Below are 19,959 nucleotides of genomic sequence, written 5' to 3' on the forward strand. Positions count from 1 at the left end.
AAAGCAAATTCAAAGACAGGTTTAGACATTATGAAGCATATTAAAACACTAGAACAATCGTATTTTGTGTCCAAGTCCAGTTAAGAAAAGTTTAATCTAAATTCCAATATAACAAAATATCTGCAGTTAATACTGCTTCGTATCTGCTAAAATTAAGTGCTAATTATTATGGGATCCAAATAAAGCAGGCAAATGTAAAGCAAATTATCTTAAAGCAAAAAAAATTTAAAAAAATTTAAAAAAAAACAGGCTAAAATTGAAACAATCTTGCACGATTCCAGTAAAGATAATGATATCTTGGCAGAATTTTCTGAATATTACAAAACCCTCTATACTCTGGAGAATCAACCCCCACATTTGGATATCTACTGATACTAATCCTCTATTCACAAAGAATAGAATACTAATATAGATTCCTCCTGTCTTGATGAAGACATTTCTCTTCAAGATATACAAACAGCATTTTATTCTATTAGAAAAGGTAAAGCTACCGGGCCACATGGCTTCTCTATCAAATTTTATATAATATCTCCAAAATACTAATTCCTAAATTACATACATTTTTTACTTTCGTTTCTACTTTGAACTCAGCTTCTGGCACCTTTAAAGATGCTTTAATCTGTCTTATCCTTAAAGTAAATAATAAGCACACTTTTTGGAAATCCTGGTGAGACAAAGGTTTGTTATGGATTCATCAATTCATTCATTACTATATTCTCCTCCCTTTCTCGCAGGCCCAATCTTTATTTACATTTCCTAACTCATATAACTTCAAATACCACGTTTTAAGCTCAACAATTTCCAAAGCCTATACCTCCCTATTTGCAAATGTTTCATCAGTGTTTAATCCTTCTTTACAAACTCTGTTACTAACTTCTCCCTCTGCTTTTAATATATTCTCAACTTACTTCCATATCCGAACCCAGATAAAAGACACCACTGGAATTACTTTGGGAAGCAGACTTACAGATTTATTTTCCACTTTCCTAATGGAATAAAGTATGGCTAAAAATGTGCAAAACGTCCCAGGCAGCAAATGCTACCCAAACATTGTTTTTATATACAACTGGTTAATGATTACACCAAAGGCTTTACACAAATTTAACGCTAATATTCCATTACCATGTGGGAGTTGTCACTTCTACCGCATACCTACCAATTTTGACTTCAGGTTGGTTACAAATGTATCATATTTTTCACACACACATTCCTTTTTCTTTCACAGACCTCTTTTTAGGTAGTCTCTCTGGCATTCAGAACAAATGTGATTTTAATATACAAACTGTAGACTTACTGACTGCTGTTGTGTTTCAGCAAGTAACAAAAAATTGGAAAAATACTCTTAATATATTATACCAAGCATGGTGGTATGGCATTTGTTTAAATTATAGATTGGATAGAAATGATGTTACCCCAATATCCCTGGATATTAAAAGAGAACTCCTGTGGTCACCAGCGACACCATGAATGTTTCTACTTCTTTAGCTGAATTTATATTAGTTGTAAGTATATGTTTCATTCACTTATGTGTGCTATTTGCTCTACATCACTGTGAAACTTTTAATTCACTTTATTATACTGTTTTATTCAATATGATGAACTTTTCCTATATTTTCCCTCCCCTTTCCGTTTTTCTCTCCACTAGTTCATATAATGTTTTACACTTTTGTAAGAAATGTTGAATATATTTATTATGCAACTGCACTGTATTGTAACCAATATGCTTTGTCACTATTTCAGTAAAAGTATTTTATAAACTAAAAAAGGAAAGAAAAAAAAGCTATACAAAGGTATGCTGTGCAATCCATTTTAAGAAAAGTTAATAATCCAAAGGCAGGACTGCTAGTAAATGCTTTGGCTTTAGTTTAGCAAAGCGCTTAGAAATAGCTTAGTGTTAGGATGTCAGAAACTCACTAAAATGTTAGAACCGTTCATCTCGTTTTCACTGACTATTACCTGCTAAACTACTTTTATTTCTGAATTCTGTGTTCATATTCATATTCTCTGCATTAGACTAAGGATTAAAAAAAAAACACATTTCAAACTATATGTTGCGGTTTGCTAGCGCTATCTTCGAGTGTGTCATTTATTAAAAAAAAAAGATTGTTGGGACTGACACTGTGTACCTGAACTAATCTAACAGCACTGATAGTAACGAGAAAACAGTGTCAAAGCATGACTCTCAGTGGACTAGTGTCAGGGCTGCAGTCAAACTGGCTTTCTAATCCAGTGTTGGTTCCTTAAGATTGCTAGGCTGCCTAGGTGCAGCATGAGCGTACCACTCAGACGAAAAGGGTAGTCGGCTGCTGAGGCAATTGCAGAGCGATGATGGGCCTGGATGCTCTGATCACCGGTGTCACACACCAACACACTTTTGCATCCCAGTAGTTATCTGGGCAAATGAGTGCTGGGACCCGAACATGGATGCCTGGGTGTTTGCTCACCAAGTGGCACTAGGGTGGCGCGGTCTTTACCCATATCGCCATAAGCTTACAGGTGATAAAGAGCTGCTAAGTTCTCTCTGTGGTTTGGGTGAGATGGAGAAGCACTGGTTGGTTAAACCGCAGGGTGCTTACCCAGTGGGAGAGGATTTGGGATGGGTTACTATACAAATCAGGCAATCGCAGAGCTGGACAAGTTGCACACAAGGTGTATCTTACACTGCCTATGCTGTGGACATAACGGACTAGACTAAACTGCAGACTCTAAGATCTGACACAACATGTCAGCCACGCAGACCATCACTATGCATAGCCACATTGAATGTGGGCGCCCTTAACGCCTATCAGAAACAATATCAGACACACCTACCTCCGACATGAGGTGGAGATAGCCATTGTTGAAGGAGATACACCAAACAGAGGAGGAGGCACAGAAACGGGGGGAAAATGGCGAGGCCAGTTCTCCTCTACTTATTACTCCTAAGCTTGAGGAGTGGCTTTATGAATAGCACCTATGGTCCCCTTCCACCATAGACAATGCGCAGGAGATGTGGAAGGTCATTACATAATGGTTTATGGCTTACTGAATGCACCTAACATTGATGACTGAGTTTTTCCCTACACTGATGCACGTATTACTTTCATACGCTGACCTGCCACTGATATGGGGCAGGGATTTTTATTTGTATATTAGATGATGCCCTAGAAACCCTCCCAAACACTGCACTAAGCCTGGAAAGAGACACAGATGGAGGTCATGGAGCAGCTGCATTGTCAACATTTGGCGCATCCCACACTCTGCAGATAGAAAATACTCATGCAACTCCCTGACACACAATACATAGTCGGTTGGACCGTATCGTAGTGTCCAGAGAATTTAGCACCTGCATCCAGGCAGCCTCCTACCTTAACAGGTTTCTCTCTATTTCCCTTTAGCTGCTGATTAAGAGTTCAGGACCTCGAGCACACACATCGACTTGACAGCTGTGCCTGGAACTCCTCACAGACAAGGTCTTCAGGGCAGCCCTACACATGGCAATGCAGGAGTAGATAGACAATATTTGGGGGACTACGAATATGAGAGCTAAGGAATGGGAGGCACTGAAGGTAGTCGTCCAGGGTGAGTGTATGTCCAATGCATACAGTATCACACAACACTTCAGATGCACATTGATGCAACAGGAGACTCAGATGGCTGACCTGCAGGCATGGGAGATACAAGTGATAGATGGCCAGAGAAGGTACAAGTGATAGATGGCCAGAGGATGCTAGAAGCCATGTAGAGCTATGGCAGAAACACAGGCCAGTTGGATAAGCATACCTTATGAGATTACAGGCAGAAGCTACATCAGGAGGGGGATATGTCAGTATGGCAGCTGCCATGGTTGCTGAAAGTGAAACTCCCACCTCAATGATCCTCACTATGACCAGGCCGGACAGGACTGAGGCAACAATGTAATCTATCAATTACACATTAGAGGACTATTTTACTGTCCTATATAGAAAGTCAGGCCCTTCGGATCTAGAGCAGATCAGAGCATTCCTAGGGCCTCTAACTGCTGCAGTTCTCTCCAAAATACGTTGAAGCCCTGGAATTAGAGTGAATTTGTGCTGAAAAATTGGCTGTGATTTGTGTGTTATATATTGGTAAGGACCCAGGCGGGGATGAGTTTCCCTATGAATATTAATAGGTCTATTCTGGCCTACAGTTAGATAAACTACTGGAAATGTACTTAGAGGCAAAGGAAAATAAATTGTTTGCCTGACACTATGGGGGAGGCAGTCATTGTCATGGTAACCAAACCCAATAGAGACCGCAAACATAGGGGAGAGTACTGGCCATTCTTAATGCTCAGTATGGATGCCTAATGTAGGAAAGTGCCACTGTTGACATGGTTACCCCCCACTTTTCACCGGATACTGATGCCAACTTTGATTGAAAGTGTACTGGGATCCTCCTAACCACGCCCCACCACCAGTGTTCTTTCCCAAAATCTGTACCTTTGTTTCCACAATTGGCACACCCATGGCACACAGTGAAGCCCCTTGTAAAAGTTAGCAATGGTACCAAGGGCCCTGTGACCAGGGAAGGTCCCTATGGGCTGCAGCATGTGTTTGCCACCCTGGTGGACCCCTCACCAGCACATGCACATTGCCCTTGTAGCTTGTGTGTGCTGGTGGGGAGAAAAAGGCAAAGTCTATATGGCACCCCTATTAGGGAGCCATGCCCACAGACCACTGCCTGTGGCATAGGTAAGTCACCCATCTAGCAGGCCTTACAGCCCAAAGGCAGGGTGCGCTATACCACAGGTGAAGGCGAGCAATATGCTCCTGCAGTGTCTAAGCCCATTCTTAGATATTGTAAGTGCATTATAGCCCTATTGAGTATATGGTCTGGGAGTTTGTCATTACGAACTCCACAGCTCCCTAATGGCTTCACTGTGGGGTTTATTGAAAAATGCACCCAGAGGGCATCTTAGAGATGCCCCCTGTATGTTAACCAAACTACTAGTGCAGGACTGGCCAGTCCGTGCCAGCCTGCTACTTTCAGACAAGTTTCTGACCACATGGGTGAGAACCTTTGTGCTCTCTGTGGCCAGAAACATAGCCTGTCCTGGGTAAAGGTGCTTCACACCCCCCCTAGGAACTAACAACTGAAGGTGAGCCTCACAGGCTCAAGCTTCAGGTTACAGTGCCCCAGGGCACCCCAGCTAGTGCAGCTACCCCCACCGTGGACAAAGCCCACTTTTGGCAGCAAGTCCGGCAGGAAAATGAAGGAAACCAGGAAGGAGTGACCACCCCAGCTCGGACCGCCACTAAGGTGTCCAGAGCTGTGGTGACCCCCTCCCTGCAGATCCCTCCATCTTGGTTTGGAGGACAGGGAACAATAGGGTTAGGTTTGTGTCCCCCTCCACAAAGGGAGTGGACACAAGAAGGGTGTAGCCACCCTCAGGGACAGTAGCCATTGGCTACTGCCCTCTGACCCCCTGTAACGCCCATAAATCCAGGATTTAAGGGTTCCCCTGACCCATAGTCGGACTCCTGGCGACCTGACAAAAAAGAAGTACCACCTATATGCTGAACCCCGAGCAGAGAAGGAGGACGCAAAACTGACTTGGCCCCAGCCCTACCGGCCTTTCTCCTGCTTCAAAGAACCTGCAATAAAAAAAACATGCATCCTGTAGGACAAGCAACCTCTGCCAAGCTCCAGTGGACTGCCCTAAACCCCAAAGGACCAAGAACTCCTCAGGACAGTGGCCACGTCCAAAAAGAATCTACATCAAAGGACTCTAGAACCTCCCTGGATCTGTGAATGCTGACCAATCTGCACAGCCTGTGTCCAGGTGGCCCAACCAGCTAGAAAGGATCCCCAGGCGATTCTGAGCAAGTACCCAACCCTGGGTCGACCCCTCCTGCCCCTCACGACGACGCCTGCAGTGTGAAACCTGTCTGCCCTCCGAAGACACGGGTACTTACCTGCCAGCAGATCTGAAACCAAGTGCCACCAGTCTCCATAGAAGCCCATCTTAAATTTGCCTCAACTTTGACCTCTGCACCCGGCCGGCCCTGTGTTGCTGGTGGTGAGTGTTTGGGGTTAACTTGAACCCCAACCTGTGGACTTCCTAACCCCCATAGACTGGAACAAGTACCTACCTGTAAATCGTAATAACTTTTCTTCCCCCCGGGACTGTTTCTGAAAATTGTCAACTTTTAAAACAGATAATTGCCAATATTTCAAAAACTGTATAATGTGTTGATTCCAAAAAAGTATTATTGATATATGTATGCAATACGAATCTATTGAAGTACTTAAATGCAACTTGAATCTTGTGGTTCTAGAAATAAAGAAAATATATTTTGCCAATATAAAAACCATTGGTCTGGAGCTAAGTCAGTGCTTCTTCTATGGTCTGTGTGTGTGTGTGTGTGTGTACAACACATGCTTTGCACTACCCTCTGATAAGCCTAAATGCTCGACCACACTACCACAAAAGAGAGCATTAGTATTATATACTTTAGCCTCTGTTAAGCCTCTGGGGAACCCCTGGACTCTGCACACTATATCTCATGTTGATACAGTATATACAGAGCCAGCTTCCTACACTAAAATACTAGCTAAAACATAAGCAAACCGATTGTTGCCCGGAACAGTAACATTGGTCCACGAGGACCAGTGAGGGCTACAATACAACCATGAATATACAGAGTCTATCTCATGTCATTGCCACAGTGGAACAGACCAAGGAAGAATGCGCCTTTGTGTACCTTAACAGTGAAAAGGCATTCAACTCCCTGGGATGGGATTATCTGTTTGAGATCCTCAGGGTAACAAGCTTTGGGGTGAACTTTCTCTGATGTATTTGGCTACTATACAGTGACCCATCAGCAAGGATGTGGTTGGTTGGCCATACATCCTGCAGCTGGAGGGTGGAAAGGGGCACCAGGCAAAGTCACTGACGCTGCTGGTCTTTACACTGACAATAAAGCCCTTGGCGATCTGGCTCCTGCAAGAGATGGCCTCATGGGGGCATAAAGGTAGGCGGAAGGCCCCATGTAGTGTCCATGTATGTGGATGATGCATTAGTGTATGTCATCCATCCTGTGAATTAAATTCCTATCCTACTGCAGGGCCTGGAAGCCTTCACTTCAGTCTTATGACTGTATATAAACAGAAATAAAAGTCAATTTTCCCCCCTGGCATAGTTGGCTACTCTAGAATAATCGTGACTGCCTGACCTGTGCCTTGCCTGGGAGAAAACAACCTTTAGATACTTGGGGATTCAGGCCACTTACACGGCACAGGCATAATTCTGGGTAAAACTATATAGGGGCTTAAAGCCTCCATACAATTCTGGGTCTCCCTCCTGCTTTCACTGATGGGTAGAGTGGCGTTAGCAAAAATGGTCCTACTGTCACACTGCTAATATCTGTTGCAGAATTCTATGCTTCAGATTGGCCAGCCTTTATTTAAAGCAATTGATAGACTGTTGGTTCGCCTGGTATAGGCAGTCAAAAGAAGATGAGTATACCAATCAGGCTCTGAACTTGGATTGGACAGAGGGCGGATTGGAACTGTCGGACTTGGAGCTTTACCATCTTGCAGCGCAATTACATCATGCAGTGAAATAGTGCTCTGAGGATCCAAACTGGAAACCCACATTGCTGAGAGAGGTTCTCCTGGATGGTTCCCTGCTGACACGCTTGATGAGATCTCATCAACCCCACCCCCCTAAAACACCATGAATGATACAAGTGGCTTTAGCATGGGAGGAGGTGGTCGTGAAAAGCATTTTGAAATGCCCAACCTTTAGCAAGGCACTTCCAAATGACTGGCTGCAACCATTTTCGGCGCATACAGAACACAATGTCTCTGTCAGCGCAGACTGACAGAGGTTGCCTAGAACTAGGTGACCTTTACCCAGGGGATAAATTCATAACGTTTGAAGAGGCGTGCAAGGTGTTTGGAATTGGCTCGGGACAGTTCCTCCAGTTTGCCAAGCTGGTGAGCACAGCTCGAGAAGTGTGGAATGTATTCTCTGAGGCCCCATCCACTTCAGCTGTCCTAAAGACATTGCTGGAGGAATACGGAGACTAGTGTTGAGACTATAGACACAGCTCGATAAAGTGGTAGAATGAAGACTGTGCTGCAAGCTTGATGGGCCCTGGGATGAGGACCTACTGACCACACTGACAAAGAATGGAGAACAGCTTTTCGCACAGACGCAGAAGATGGCAAGTAATGTGCGCTTTAGACTGACGCACTTTAACTACCTCCACCGCACCTATTTGACACCAGTCAGGCTACATAAGTTGAACTCTGCTAGAACCTCAGTATTCCCGTGGTGTGGTGACGAGAGAGCCCAGATCCTACATATGGCATGGTACTGCAGTAGTCTACAGCAGTACTGGGAGGAGGTGACAGCTCAGTTGAAGGGAGTGGATGCACAGTGAGCTTGCACTAACTGTCCAATTGTGTCTGCTGAGCATAGTCCTGAGGCCCAAAGGTGGCAAAAATACAGCATTAATTCTCAACGCTGACCCTTCCACTGGCCAAATGCCAGACTGCAATCCACTGGCTCTGAGGAGACAAGCCCAACCTCGGAGGGACCGAGACCTGGCAAAAGAGGGGCTATACACAAGGGCATCACAGTAGGGTCACTAGCTAGATTCAGCTAGATGGATTTTTGAGTAGAGATTCGTGTACTGGTTTGAAATATTTTGGTGGTTCACAGTACATGCTCCTCAGGGGTATGAGTCTCACCCTGCCTTGGGAACTACTCTGCACCCCTGCCACATGTGGTTCTAAAAATTCTGGACCCATGTAATTTACTTTGCCACAGCAGTACGATTTTAGTATCAAAAGACCGATAATGACTAGTACACTAAGCATGAGCATTTTCGCTCAATTCCAGCAGCGTTTTCACCTCGAAATCGCCATTTTCGTCCTGCACTCGTGGCTCCCATTTTATACACAGCAGCCATTTTTAAAAGTTGCCCTCACATAGGCTTATAATACAGTCAGATTTGATTCCAAGGACACGTACACCTTGATTGACTTCTCTCTGGCCTGGGCAAGCTGGAACCATTGCCTCAGGCCAAACCTGTTTGGTCAGTCCCTCTCCCAGTGGCCGAATCAGATAGCATCAAGGCACACCATGCCATAAAACCCTTATTATCGCTCACACACCCTGCCTAATCTTGCTCACACCTGCACCTGCTCTTTTCTTCTTCTTACTTCATGAGGGGGAGGTGCCCGTTTTTATTGGGGGTCCACACTTATCTGATGTAAAATACTAGGCCTTACCGGGTAATTTATTATGGGTTGGATGACATGAAATATAAGGTTTCATCATGACACTGTTTTTTCCTTTGTAGTGAAAACATGTGAATGACCAACCAAAATGTCAAGAATGTTTGCCTGAAGCTTAAAAAACTGTATATAAGGAAACCTGACTTTGCATTGAAACACAGTCTCCTGAGAACATACAAATCGTGCTGTTGTACTTCTAGGACACTTGTCAATTGGTTGCAGCCAATAAATTCGATCTTTGACTTCACCTAGAAGACTCTGAGTTTCTGTAGTCTGAATCAGGAAAGTACCCGAGGTCTTTGGGTGTACCCTGGCACCGCTGGGTTACCGGATCAGTACCGGTTCTGAAAAACCCAGTACCTCACACATCGAAATAACCTTATTTCTGAGATTGTCAACACACTGCCACTGAGTATATAGTGAAAACACCGAGCTGGGATTCAGGTCTCTATGCTCCATGATTAAGCTACAGAGGACATTTGTAGAGTGGTAAATGCAATCCTGGGTCTGATATTTTAAGCTATAGGAGTGAAAAATGTATCATACAGTCTAACATATCCTCTTCCCCTTCCCTTTTTTTTTTTTTTTTTTTTTTTTTTTTTTTAAGACAAGCGTCTTTTAGAATGCCTAGCCTTATAGCGGTGCAGACCTCAACTACAGTTAGTAGTGATATTTTGCACAGGTAACTAACTTCCATTTGTGACACTCCTAATGATTCTCTATCTTTTAAAATGTGACTTCGCAGATATCCACTTATTTTCAAAAAATGCTACTGAAACAACGTAAATACCTACAAATACAAGTAAAGTATCTTGTCTATATCAGTAATTAAAGGAGCACTGATTACTAAAAGTAGAGCACGCTCTTCATTTACAAGTAGAAGAACATGAGATAACTAAGTAGTTCCACTAAATTCTAAAAAAAAAAAAAAAAGTTATACTAGGTTTGAAAACAAGCTAAGGAAAAGTGTAAAACAAGTTACACGTTTAAGAATTGCCCATAAAAAAATAGGAATTGTTTTACTATTCGAGAGAACGCATGTAAGTTGGTTCTTTTACAAAATATAATGGATGTTACAAACTGAAAAACTTGAAACTGTAATACTAATTATCAAAAGCAAATAAAGCCGTCTGAAAACATTCAAACAAGAATGTAAAAACTCACAACTCTACAGTGACAAGATTACAAAAAATAAAATCATAATTCTGTTAAAAGTTGATTTGTCTTCGTTGCAAGTGCACAGTGACTCAAAATAGAAGGTTGAGAAAAATGTAATTATGACTGAAGCTAAACATTTCAAACTGATGGGAAAAATACTGCAAACGAACGCAGTTAATTTTTATCGAGTTAAAAATAATTACCCACCGTTTTCCCTTTTGGGTCATCGGCTGAAGGATTTGCAAACGTTATCCGATAGGTAGTGAGTTAAAATATTATTTAATCATTATTAACTTTACATATGTTAGGATTATGGATTTCTAAAAGCGTCTGAGATTGGTTCAAGGATCAAAAAAATCACTTGTGATGATTTTATTAAATGAAACAGTCTTGCAGGTTAGGGAAACCCCTGAAATGTTGTATATGCTTCCCCACACAGTTTGAAGTGGGCAATATGTCTAGAATTCTCTTTAGAGTTAAAGCAGGATGTTTGAGTTAATACCTTTAACTTCAAGGGTCAGACACCTTTAGCATACTCAGGGGAGGGAACAGCTCTACAACTAGAAGACGGTACTTCCACCCACTGCAGAAGACGCAACATTCATCAATCTGGGAAGTGGGATAGCTGACTCCAGTTACTTTTATTTTACAAAATATTGTGGTTCTGTCACAGAAACTGCTTTTTCAGGCTATTTTAAAGATTTTCTATAGTTTTTTAATGGACATTTTTTTATTAACTTGACACGATTAACACAATATATAATAAGAATTGCTTTTTGGAAAAATACATACTACGCATCCTTACCAGTTTCACTAGAAAGATCCACTTCAGAGTCAAGGAAATAGTCCTCAAGAACATCTTTGTGTACGTGATCACTTCCTTTAGTCTCACAGTCAGCAGCAACGGGTGTGCCTTCTGGGACTATTGGTCTGTCTTCTGTGAACTCCTTTTCTTTTTTCTCAGTAAGTTGCTGAAGAGGAATGCTTAAGGGGTGGCCATAAACTATGTACCACAGAAAAATATGGACCAACTTTAAGCGGGGCATTTTTGGAAGAAATCCGAGGGCACGTCCAAGTCCGGGAACTGAATGGGAAGATGATTAAAAAAATATTATTCATAGTTCAACGAAAAAACATCATTGTCCAATTACCAGGGGAATATTGTAGCTATTTTACACAATACTGCAATTATTATACACAGAAAAAATGTTAAAAATCCAATAATTCGATTGTATATGTTGTGAACCTTGAGCTCGAACATGCATCTATTGCCTACGTACGTGCCAATGGTACTTCCAAACAGCGCAGCCATATGCACACCTAAGCAAGAACATGCTGAAAGGTTATGTGACTGAAAAGTAATAGGGGTTAATGCACAAAACATTTTGTATTTTGAATAGTCAGAGCAACGGACTTCACAAAAAACAGGACCTTCCAATTATTTGCGAAGTGGATGGTAAATGCAAAACACAATTGCTATCTTATTTACAATATGGTAAAAGCATTCACTGCCTTGGACCCCCCAGTCCATTCTCTAGAACGGACGTCAAGCAGTTTTAAATAGTCACATGGACTAGTGTGCCTGTGCTAGTTGGCAGCAGTGAATGTTACAGCAGGGTATGGACAGACATGCGGCAAGCCCAGTTCTGCAACATTTGGGGGTCCTCTGAGACCGCCCACAAATTACATGATAAAGTGTTACATTCTAAAGCAGCCCCATGCACGCACAGTAACTGCCCTGTACTCACCGGACTGCTTGTCAATTATCATCTGCCTCCTACCACCCCTCCCTTTTCAAGTCATCACAAGGTCACAAGTTGGGAAGGGGAGGGGTTGCAGCATTTGCAAGAGGGTCTGACATCACTGACTCATGGGACTCAACTCATGGCTCTGTGAGGCTAGGTCAAGGGCTGTAAACATACGTACCATGCATGATTCTGCACCTTGTATATCTGTCTAGAACAGCGGTTCCCAACCTTTTGACTTATGTGGACCCCCATTTTAACATTAATGGAACCCAGGGACCCCCACTGAATCATCATTGGAATCTGGGAACCCCCGCCTGAGTCATTACTTGAAGCTTGGGACCTAATTTGTCAATATTTGTTAATATTTTTTAATTTTCTAAGCAGTCGCGGACTCCCTGAGAAGGCTTCGCGGACCCCCAGGGGTCCCAGGACCACAAGTTGGGAACCACTGGTCTAGAACATACCATAGAGAGGATTTCAGCTTAATTTGCAAACAAATATAAATAAAATATAAATTTTAATTAAAAGGTTGGAGCATTTCTAAAATCAATTGAAGCCACAAATCGACCACATTATATTTTGTCTGATGCACCTGCACTGCTCCCACAAATCAATCTGAGGTTCCCATGCTATGTGGCATCTATCATCTGATTTTCCTCCTGAACACCAACATCAACCTTATCGAATAGAGTCCTATGATCTGCACATTCTAGCAAATGGGACCAGGCGAGAGATTCACTGGTCAGATAAGGTGGTTCTTTACCTTACTCACTGCACAAGGCAACTGCGGCAGCTTTCTCTCCAACCCCTTCCCAGTGTGCAGGAGCACGCACTAGGATTGCCCTCTTTCGCCCATGCTGTTCCTCACTGCACTGGAATCCCTGGTGTAGGAAGCTGGCTCTGTATATACTATATCAAAATGAGATATAGACCCTCATTGCAACCATGGCAGTCGGTGTTAAAACGTCAGTAAGACCGCCAACAGGCCGGCGGAAAAAAAATGGAATCACGACCGTGGCAGAAAACGCCAACATAGACAGCCACTTTAACACTCCGGCCGCCACGGCGGTAGAAACAAACAGCATGGCGGTCAGCACCAACAAACAGGCGGAAGTCAATGTACCGCCCACACTATTATGACAGGCCAATCCGCCACATTTTCCGGGGCAGATTCAACGCGAACAAAAACACGGCGTAAACAGGACTTGGAAAGGAAAACTCTCATCTCTACACAACCCACGAGGAACCACGACGCCATGGAGCCGGAACTCCAAATACTCCCTGCGATTATCTTCCTGCTCCTCTACCAGGAGCACGACCGACAATGGCGATGACCACGGTGAGTACTGCACCTACAACACAGGGGAGGGGGGGGAGGGAAAAGAGAGTGACACACACACACACACACACACACACACACACACACACACACACACACACACACACACACACACACACACACACAACACCCCCACCCCCAACAACACACACACAAATACATGCAGAAATGTTACATTTCACCCCCCCAACCTCCCCCCTGGAAGAACGCAAGGACAAAAGGAAATTATTTGAACAAATGTAATCAAGAAAACTCCATTACTAAAAAAATGATATACACTACTAACAAATATGTACACCAAGAATTCAAGTCCAGGTACTGCCCCTATATAGTCTGTGGACCACTGGGCCCAAAATGCATGGGCGAGGCCCACACAAGATACCCAATCCAAACAGAGAGAACACTGCAGGGGCATCAGATCAAATTAAACAGGCACCTCAGGGGGAAGGGGGGGGGGCACATCAGCCGGATGAGTGTACGACGCCAGCTCCACGAGGGGGCTCCATGCCCATTGATGTATCCTGGGGAGTGCAAAGCCATAGTCTCTCAAGTATCTCCAGTGGGTGGTTTGCCCACTGCTTTATCCTGGGGAGTGCAAAGCCACAGTCTCTCAAATCTTTACAGTGGGTGGGTTTCCCACTGCTTTATCCTAGGGAGTGCAAAGCCACAGTCTTTCCTGTCTCTCCAGTGGGTGGATTGCCCACTGCTCTATCATGGGGAGTGCAAAGCCACAGTCTTTCAAGTCTCTCCAGTGGGTGGTTTGCCCACTGTTTTATCCTAAGGAGTGCAAAGTGTCAGGATACTTCAATTCGATTTCCTCAGAAGATAACTCCTCAGTCCCGACCCGAGCTACTCACAACAAATATTAATCCTTCGTGCTGAGTACCCCGGAGGGGGAAAGGGGAATGGGATGGTAGAGAGACTGCCACAGAGATGATGAACGCCAGTACTCAGTCTGCCTCTTCACATCTAAGATTGGATACAGCACCTGCAAGAGTCACAGTCGCAATTACTAGGGACATACAACATCAGTTTTTCACTTTCTACTCTCAACACTTAATTCTCTTTAATTCTATTATTTCTTCACTCACCCTGAGTTCTCTGTAGCCTTGCTTCTCTCTATAAATGATAGCTCTTCTTAAAAAATGCTTATTACTGATTCTGGAAGAACTTCTCAACCTTTGTTAGAGATTGGTTTTATGTTGCTATATATATATATATATATATATATATATAAAGTTGGTGATAATGCGTTCTTCAAATCAGCTGATGTTATTTAATTTCTCCTGTCTTATTGTGACTTCTGTCAATACTTGTATTTGTAAATGCTTGTTTATTAAAGTTCGTTTCTCCTTTCTTACTTCGACATTTGTTGATAACTTGTAGTTGTAAATGCTTGTTTACTTAAGTTTGTTTCTCTTTTAAACTCTATTTTGGTTTATAACCATTGAATTTGTAAATGCTTATTTGTTAACAGTTCGTTTCTCCTTTAAACTTGGCCTTTGTTTATAACATTGACATTTGTAGATACTTGCTCTTTTAAAGTTCGTTTTTTCTTTGACTTTAATATCTTAAACAAGAACCTTGTAAACACAAGGTTAATTCATACATTAACTCTGTAGCCTTGCCGACTTCCACGGGAACGGTCTACTATCAAACTCTTCGAATAAACCTTGACAATATTTATCTGTTTTCTGTAATATAATCTTCAAATGTAATTTTACCTCACATGAGTTTCTGTTCTGAAGCGCGCTCTCTCTCCACACAGCTGATTCCTGTCAGACCTCAGTTGAAGTGCAAGGCTTCCAGCTGGAGAGCTCGTAACCTAGCAACCAACCAATTGCAAGACTAGAACTGTAACTAACCTTCAGGACTCACAGCGGCCATCTTGGATCTTCTCTTCTTGATTCTTCCTTTGAAATAAGCGCAAGATTACTCTGCAAACCTTCTTCCAGTTTGGGCTTTGCTGTCTCCACTGAGGATATCTCTTTGCTTTTCTCATGCACTTCTTTGATTTGACTTGGCAAGTTTGTGTGGTCATGACAGTACTCCCCCTCAAGGAACAGTTCTCCAATTTAGGTTTGCTTGGGTAGGTTTTATGAAAGTTTCTCGCTAATCTTGAAGCATGTACATACTCGTGTGGCTCCCAGGATCGTTCCTCTGGACCATAACCTTTCCAATCAATTAGATAATAAAGCTGGCCATTACGGATTTTGGAATCTAAGATTTGATTGACCTCATACTCTTCTGCAGAGCTAATCTGGATAGGAATTGGAGGGGAGTTTTGACGTAAATTTGGAGGACTGTCCTTTAACAAGGCGACATGGAAAACAGGATGTATCTTTAGATGAGCTGGCAACTGCAATTTAACTGCCACTGGATTGATCATCTTGTCAACTTTGAATGGGCCTATAAATCGTGGCTGAAATTTGCGATTTCCTTTGAGACGTAAATGACGAGTGGATAACCAAACTTTGTCTCCTTTCGAATAAATGGGGCTCTCTCTTCTTTTTCTATCAGCCTGAGTCTTATATGAGTCTTTTGCTTGAATTATGTTTTTTTCTAGCCCTAACTAATGTGGTCTGCAAATCCCTCACCATCTCTTCTACTGCAGGCACTGAATCATCTTCTTTACCCAACATTACATTAGGATGTCTACCATGGTTCAGATAAAAGGGGGTGAACCCAGTGGTGGAATGAACAGCATTATTGTAAGCAAATTCAGCTGCCCACATCAACTCGGGCCATTCCTTCTCTTTATCGAATAAATTGAGTCTTAAATACTGTTCTAACTCTTGATTCACTCTCTCTGTTTGCCCATCGGTTTCAGGATGGTAACTGGTAGAGTAACGAGAATCAATTCCAAATCTTTTACTAAAGGCCTTCCAAAAGCGAGAAACAAATTGGGACCCCCTGTCTGAAACTAGAATTTTTGGGATACCATGGGCGCGTACTATGTGTTGTGTAAACAACTGTGCAACCTGTGAGGCTCGAGGGATTTCTTTCAAAGGAATGAAATGCGCCATTTTAGTGAAAGTGTCTACAAAAACTAGGATAGCGTTAAAACCTTGGCTACTATGGAGGTCCACTATAAGATCTATAGTAACAGTATGCCAGGCATGGGGTGCAGTGGGTAAAGGTCTTAACAGACCTTGTGCAGCTGTTCTATTTGATTTCCCTCTTTGACATTTGTCACAAGTTGACACATATTGTCTTATCTGAGTTTTCATTTTTGGTCACAAAAATTCTCGTTGTATTAGATTTTGAGTCTTTTGAATTCCTTTGTGTCCAGCCAATTGATCGTCATGATAAGCCTGAAGAATTTTTTCTTGCAGCTCCACAGTCGGAACATACAGTGCACCTTTAAAGTATGGCAAACCTTTTTTGATTTCTCTTCCTTGGCCTTCTTTGGACCACTTCAGCATTCCTTTGAATGTTAAGTTTTCCTGAATTTCTTTGGTTAAATTTTCATACAATATGGCAGATATGAACTTCTCTTGTGGAATAATCAATTCTTTTTCTGGAGGCTCTTTAACTGCACCGGTATCAATTCGAGATAGAGCATCTGCCTTCCCATTTACTTTTCCAGGTCTGAAAGTGATAACAAAATCAAAGTCTGCAAAAAATAGGGACCAACGCAGTTGTCTAGCTGTTAGAGTTCAAGCTGATTTTAAAAACTGTAAATTTCGGTGGTCCGTCTAAACGGTCACTTTATGCTTAGCTCCCAAAATGTAATGCCTCCACTCACGAAAAGTTTCTTTGACTGCCAATAGCTCCTTATCCTCAATTGAATAATTTATCTCTGGTGGTGTTAATTTTCGAGAGAAATAGGCCACTGGATGTAATTGACCTGTATTTTTATGACGCTGGGAAAGGATACCTCCTATGGCAACATCTGAAGCATCTGCCTCCACATAATATGGCTCATCTGGATTGGGGTGGAGCAAGATTGGAGCTGAGACGAAGGAATTCTTCAAAAAATTAAAAGCATTTTCAGCTTCTTTTGTCCACTCAAACTTCACTCCTTTCTTCAACAATCGAGTAATGGGTGTAACTGTTTGAGAAAAATTGGATATGAATCTTCGATAAAAATTAGCAAACCCCAAGAAACTCTGGATCTCTTTGACATTGTAAGAAGAAGGCCAATGTTGCACTGTCTTTATCTTGGCAGGATCCATACTAACTCCTTCTGGTGACAAAATGAATCCTAAGAACTCAACTCGTTCCACATGAAATGCACACCTCTCCAATTTTACATAGAGATGGTTTTCTTGCAACCTTGTGAGGATGGATCGAACATGGGAAATGTGCTCCTGTAGATTGTCGGAAAAGATTAAAATGTCATCTATATAAACCACGGCAATCCGGTCGAGGAATTCTTGTAATATATCATTAACGAAATGCTGGAAGGCAGCGGGAGCATTGCATAACCCATAAGGCATCACTTGATATTCAAATAATCCGTATCGAGTCCGAAAAGCGGTTTTCCATTCATCCCCTGAAGCCACTGGAATCAAATGATATGCTCCTCGCAGGTCCAATTTGGTGTAGATTCTAGCATTCTTTACTTGATCTAATAAAACTGACACTAAAGGCAGTGGGTATCGATTCTTGATGGTAACCTGATTGAGGGCTCGATAATCAATGCAAGTTCGAAGACTCCCATCCTTCTTTGGTATGAAAAATAGTGGGGATGACACTGGAGATTCAGAAGGACGAATAAAACCATTAGCAAGATATTGATCCATATACTCCTTTAACCTCTTAAATGCGGGCGTCGGCCACTGGCCGACGCCCACACACCCTCCCTGGTGCGGGTCACGACCAGTGGCCGACACCAGGAAGGGCATTAATAAATCCTCGGGTGCGTTGCACCCGAGAATTTTTTTTTAATTTTTTTTCCCCCCCCGGGAGACACGGAAGCTACCGTGTCTCCCCCCGCCCCCCACCCGCCCCTTTGTGACGTCAGCGCGCCGCGAGGCGCGCTGACGTTGCAAAGGTGTTTTCCCCATGAAAGCAGGAAGCAGCCTTGCGGCCGCTTCCTGCTTTCATGGGGAAAACGGCCTTTTTCACGTTCGGGAAGGCCTCGTAAGAAAGGGGAGAGTCTCCCCTTTCTTACGAGGCCTTCCTGAAAGTGTTTCCTGGCCCCCGATCGCAGCACAGCGAGGAAAACTTGTTTTTTTATTTGGTTCTTGTGGCTCCTCTCAGATTCCAGAACTTTCTGTCACCGAAATGTGAGGAAAACTTGTTTTTTTAGCCACTTTTTGAGGTTTGCAAAGGATTCTGGGTAACAGAACCTGGTCCGAGCCCCGCAAGTCACCCCTCCTTGGATTCCCCTAGGTCTCTAGTTTTCAGAAATGCACAGGTTTGGTAGGTTTCCCTATGTGCCGGCTGAGCTAGAGGCCAAAATCTACAGGTAGGCACTTTGGAAAAAACAGCTATGTGTCCATGTTGTGTTTTGGGGCATTTCCTGTCGCGGGCACTAGGCCTACCCACACAAGTGAGGTATCATTTTTATCGGGAGACTTGGGGGAACACAGAATAGCAAAACAAGTGTTATTGCCCCTTATCTTTCTCTACATTTTTTCCTTCCAAATATAAGAGAGTGTGTAAAAAAGACGTCTATTTGAGAAATGCCCTGCAATTCACATGCTAGTATGGGCACCTCGGAATTCAGCGATGTGCAAATAACCACTGCTCCTCAAAACCTTATCTTGATCCCATTTTGGAAATGCAAAGGTTTTCTTGATACCTCTTTTTCACTCTTCATATTTCAGCAAATGAATTGCTGTATACCCAGTATAGAATGAAAACCAACTGCAGGGTGCAGCTTATTTATTGGCTCTGGGTACCTAGGGTTCTTGATGAACCTACAAGCCCTTTATATCCCCGCAACCAGAAGAGTCCAGCAGACAAAACGGTATATTGCTTTCAGAAATCTGACATCGCAGGAAAAAGTTACAGAGTAAAACATAAAGAAAAATGGCTGTTGTTTTCAGCTCAATTTCAATATTTTTTTATTTCAGCTGTTATTTTCTGTAGGAAAACCTTGTAGGATCTACACAAATGACCCCTTGCTGAATTCAGAATTTTGTCTAGTTTTCAGAAATGTTTAGCATTCCGGGATCCAGCATTGGTTTCACACCCATTCCTGTCACTAACTGGAAGGAGGCTGAAAGCACCAAATATAGTAGAAATGGGGTATGTCCCAGTAAAATGCCAAATTTGTGTTGAAAAATTCGGTTTTCTGATTCAAGTCTGCCCGTTCCTGAAAGGTGGGAAGATAGTGATTTCAGCACCAGAAACCCTTGGTTGATGGCATTTTCAGGGAAAAAAACACAAGCCTTCTTCGGCAGCCCTTTTTTCCCATTTTTTTGGAAAAAACAAATTTTTCACTGTATTTTGGCTATTTTCTTGGTCTCCTCCAGGGGAAACCACCAACTCTGGGTACCATTAGAATCC

General features: G+C 42.8%; 1 protein-coding gene across 1 annotated transcript in view; it reads right to left on the bottom strand.

The window, feature by feature from the left end:
- GTF3C1 (general transcription factor IIIC subunit 1) overlaps positions 1–19,959 on the bottom strand; it is a 1,928,973-nt gene that overhangs the window by 1,261,462 nt on the left and 647,552 nt on the right. The window contains exon 15 of the mRNA XM_069210709.1: positions 11,216–11,494. Coding sequence (XP_069066810.1) covers positions 11,216–11,494 — 279 coding nt within the window. The remainder of the gene's footprint in view (positions 1–11,215; positions 11,495–19,959) is intronic.

Source organism: Pleurodeles waltl, chromosome 10 (genome assembly GCF_031143425.1).
Source record: "Pleurodeles waltl isolate 20211129_DDA chromosome 10, aPleWal1.hap1.20221129, whole genome shotgun sequence".
NCBI lineage: Eukaryota > Metazoa > Chordata > Amphibia > Caudata > Salamandridae > Pleurodeles > Pleurodeles waltl.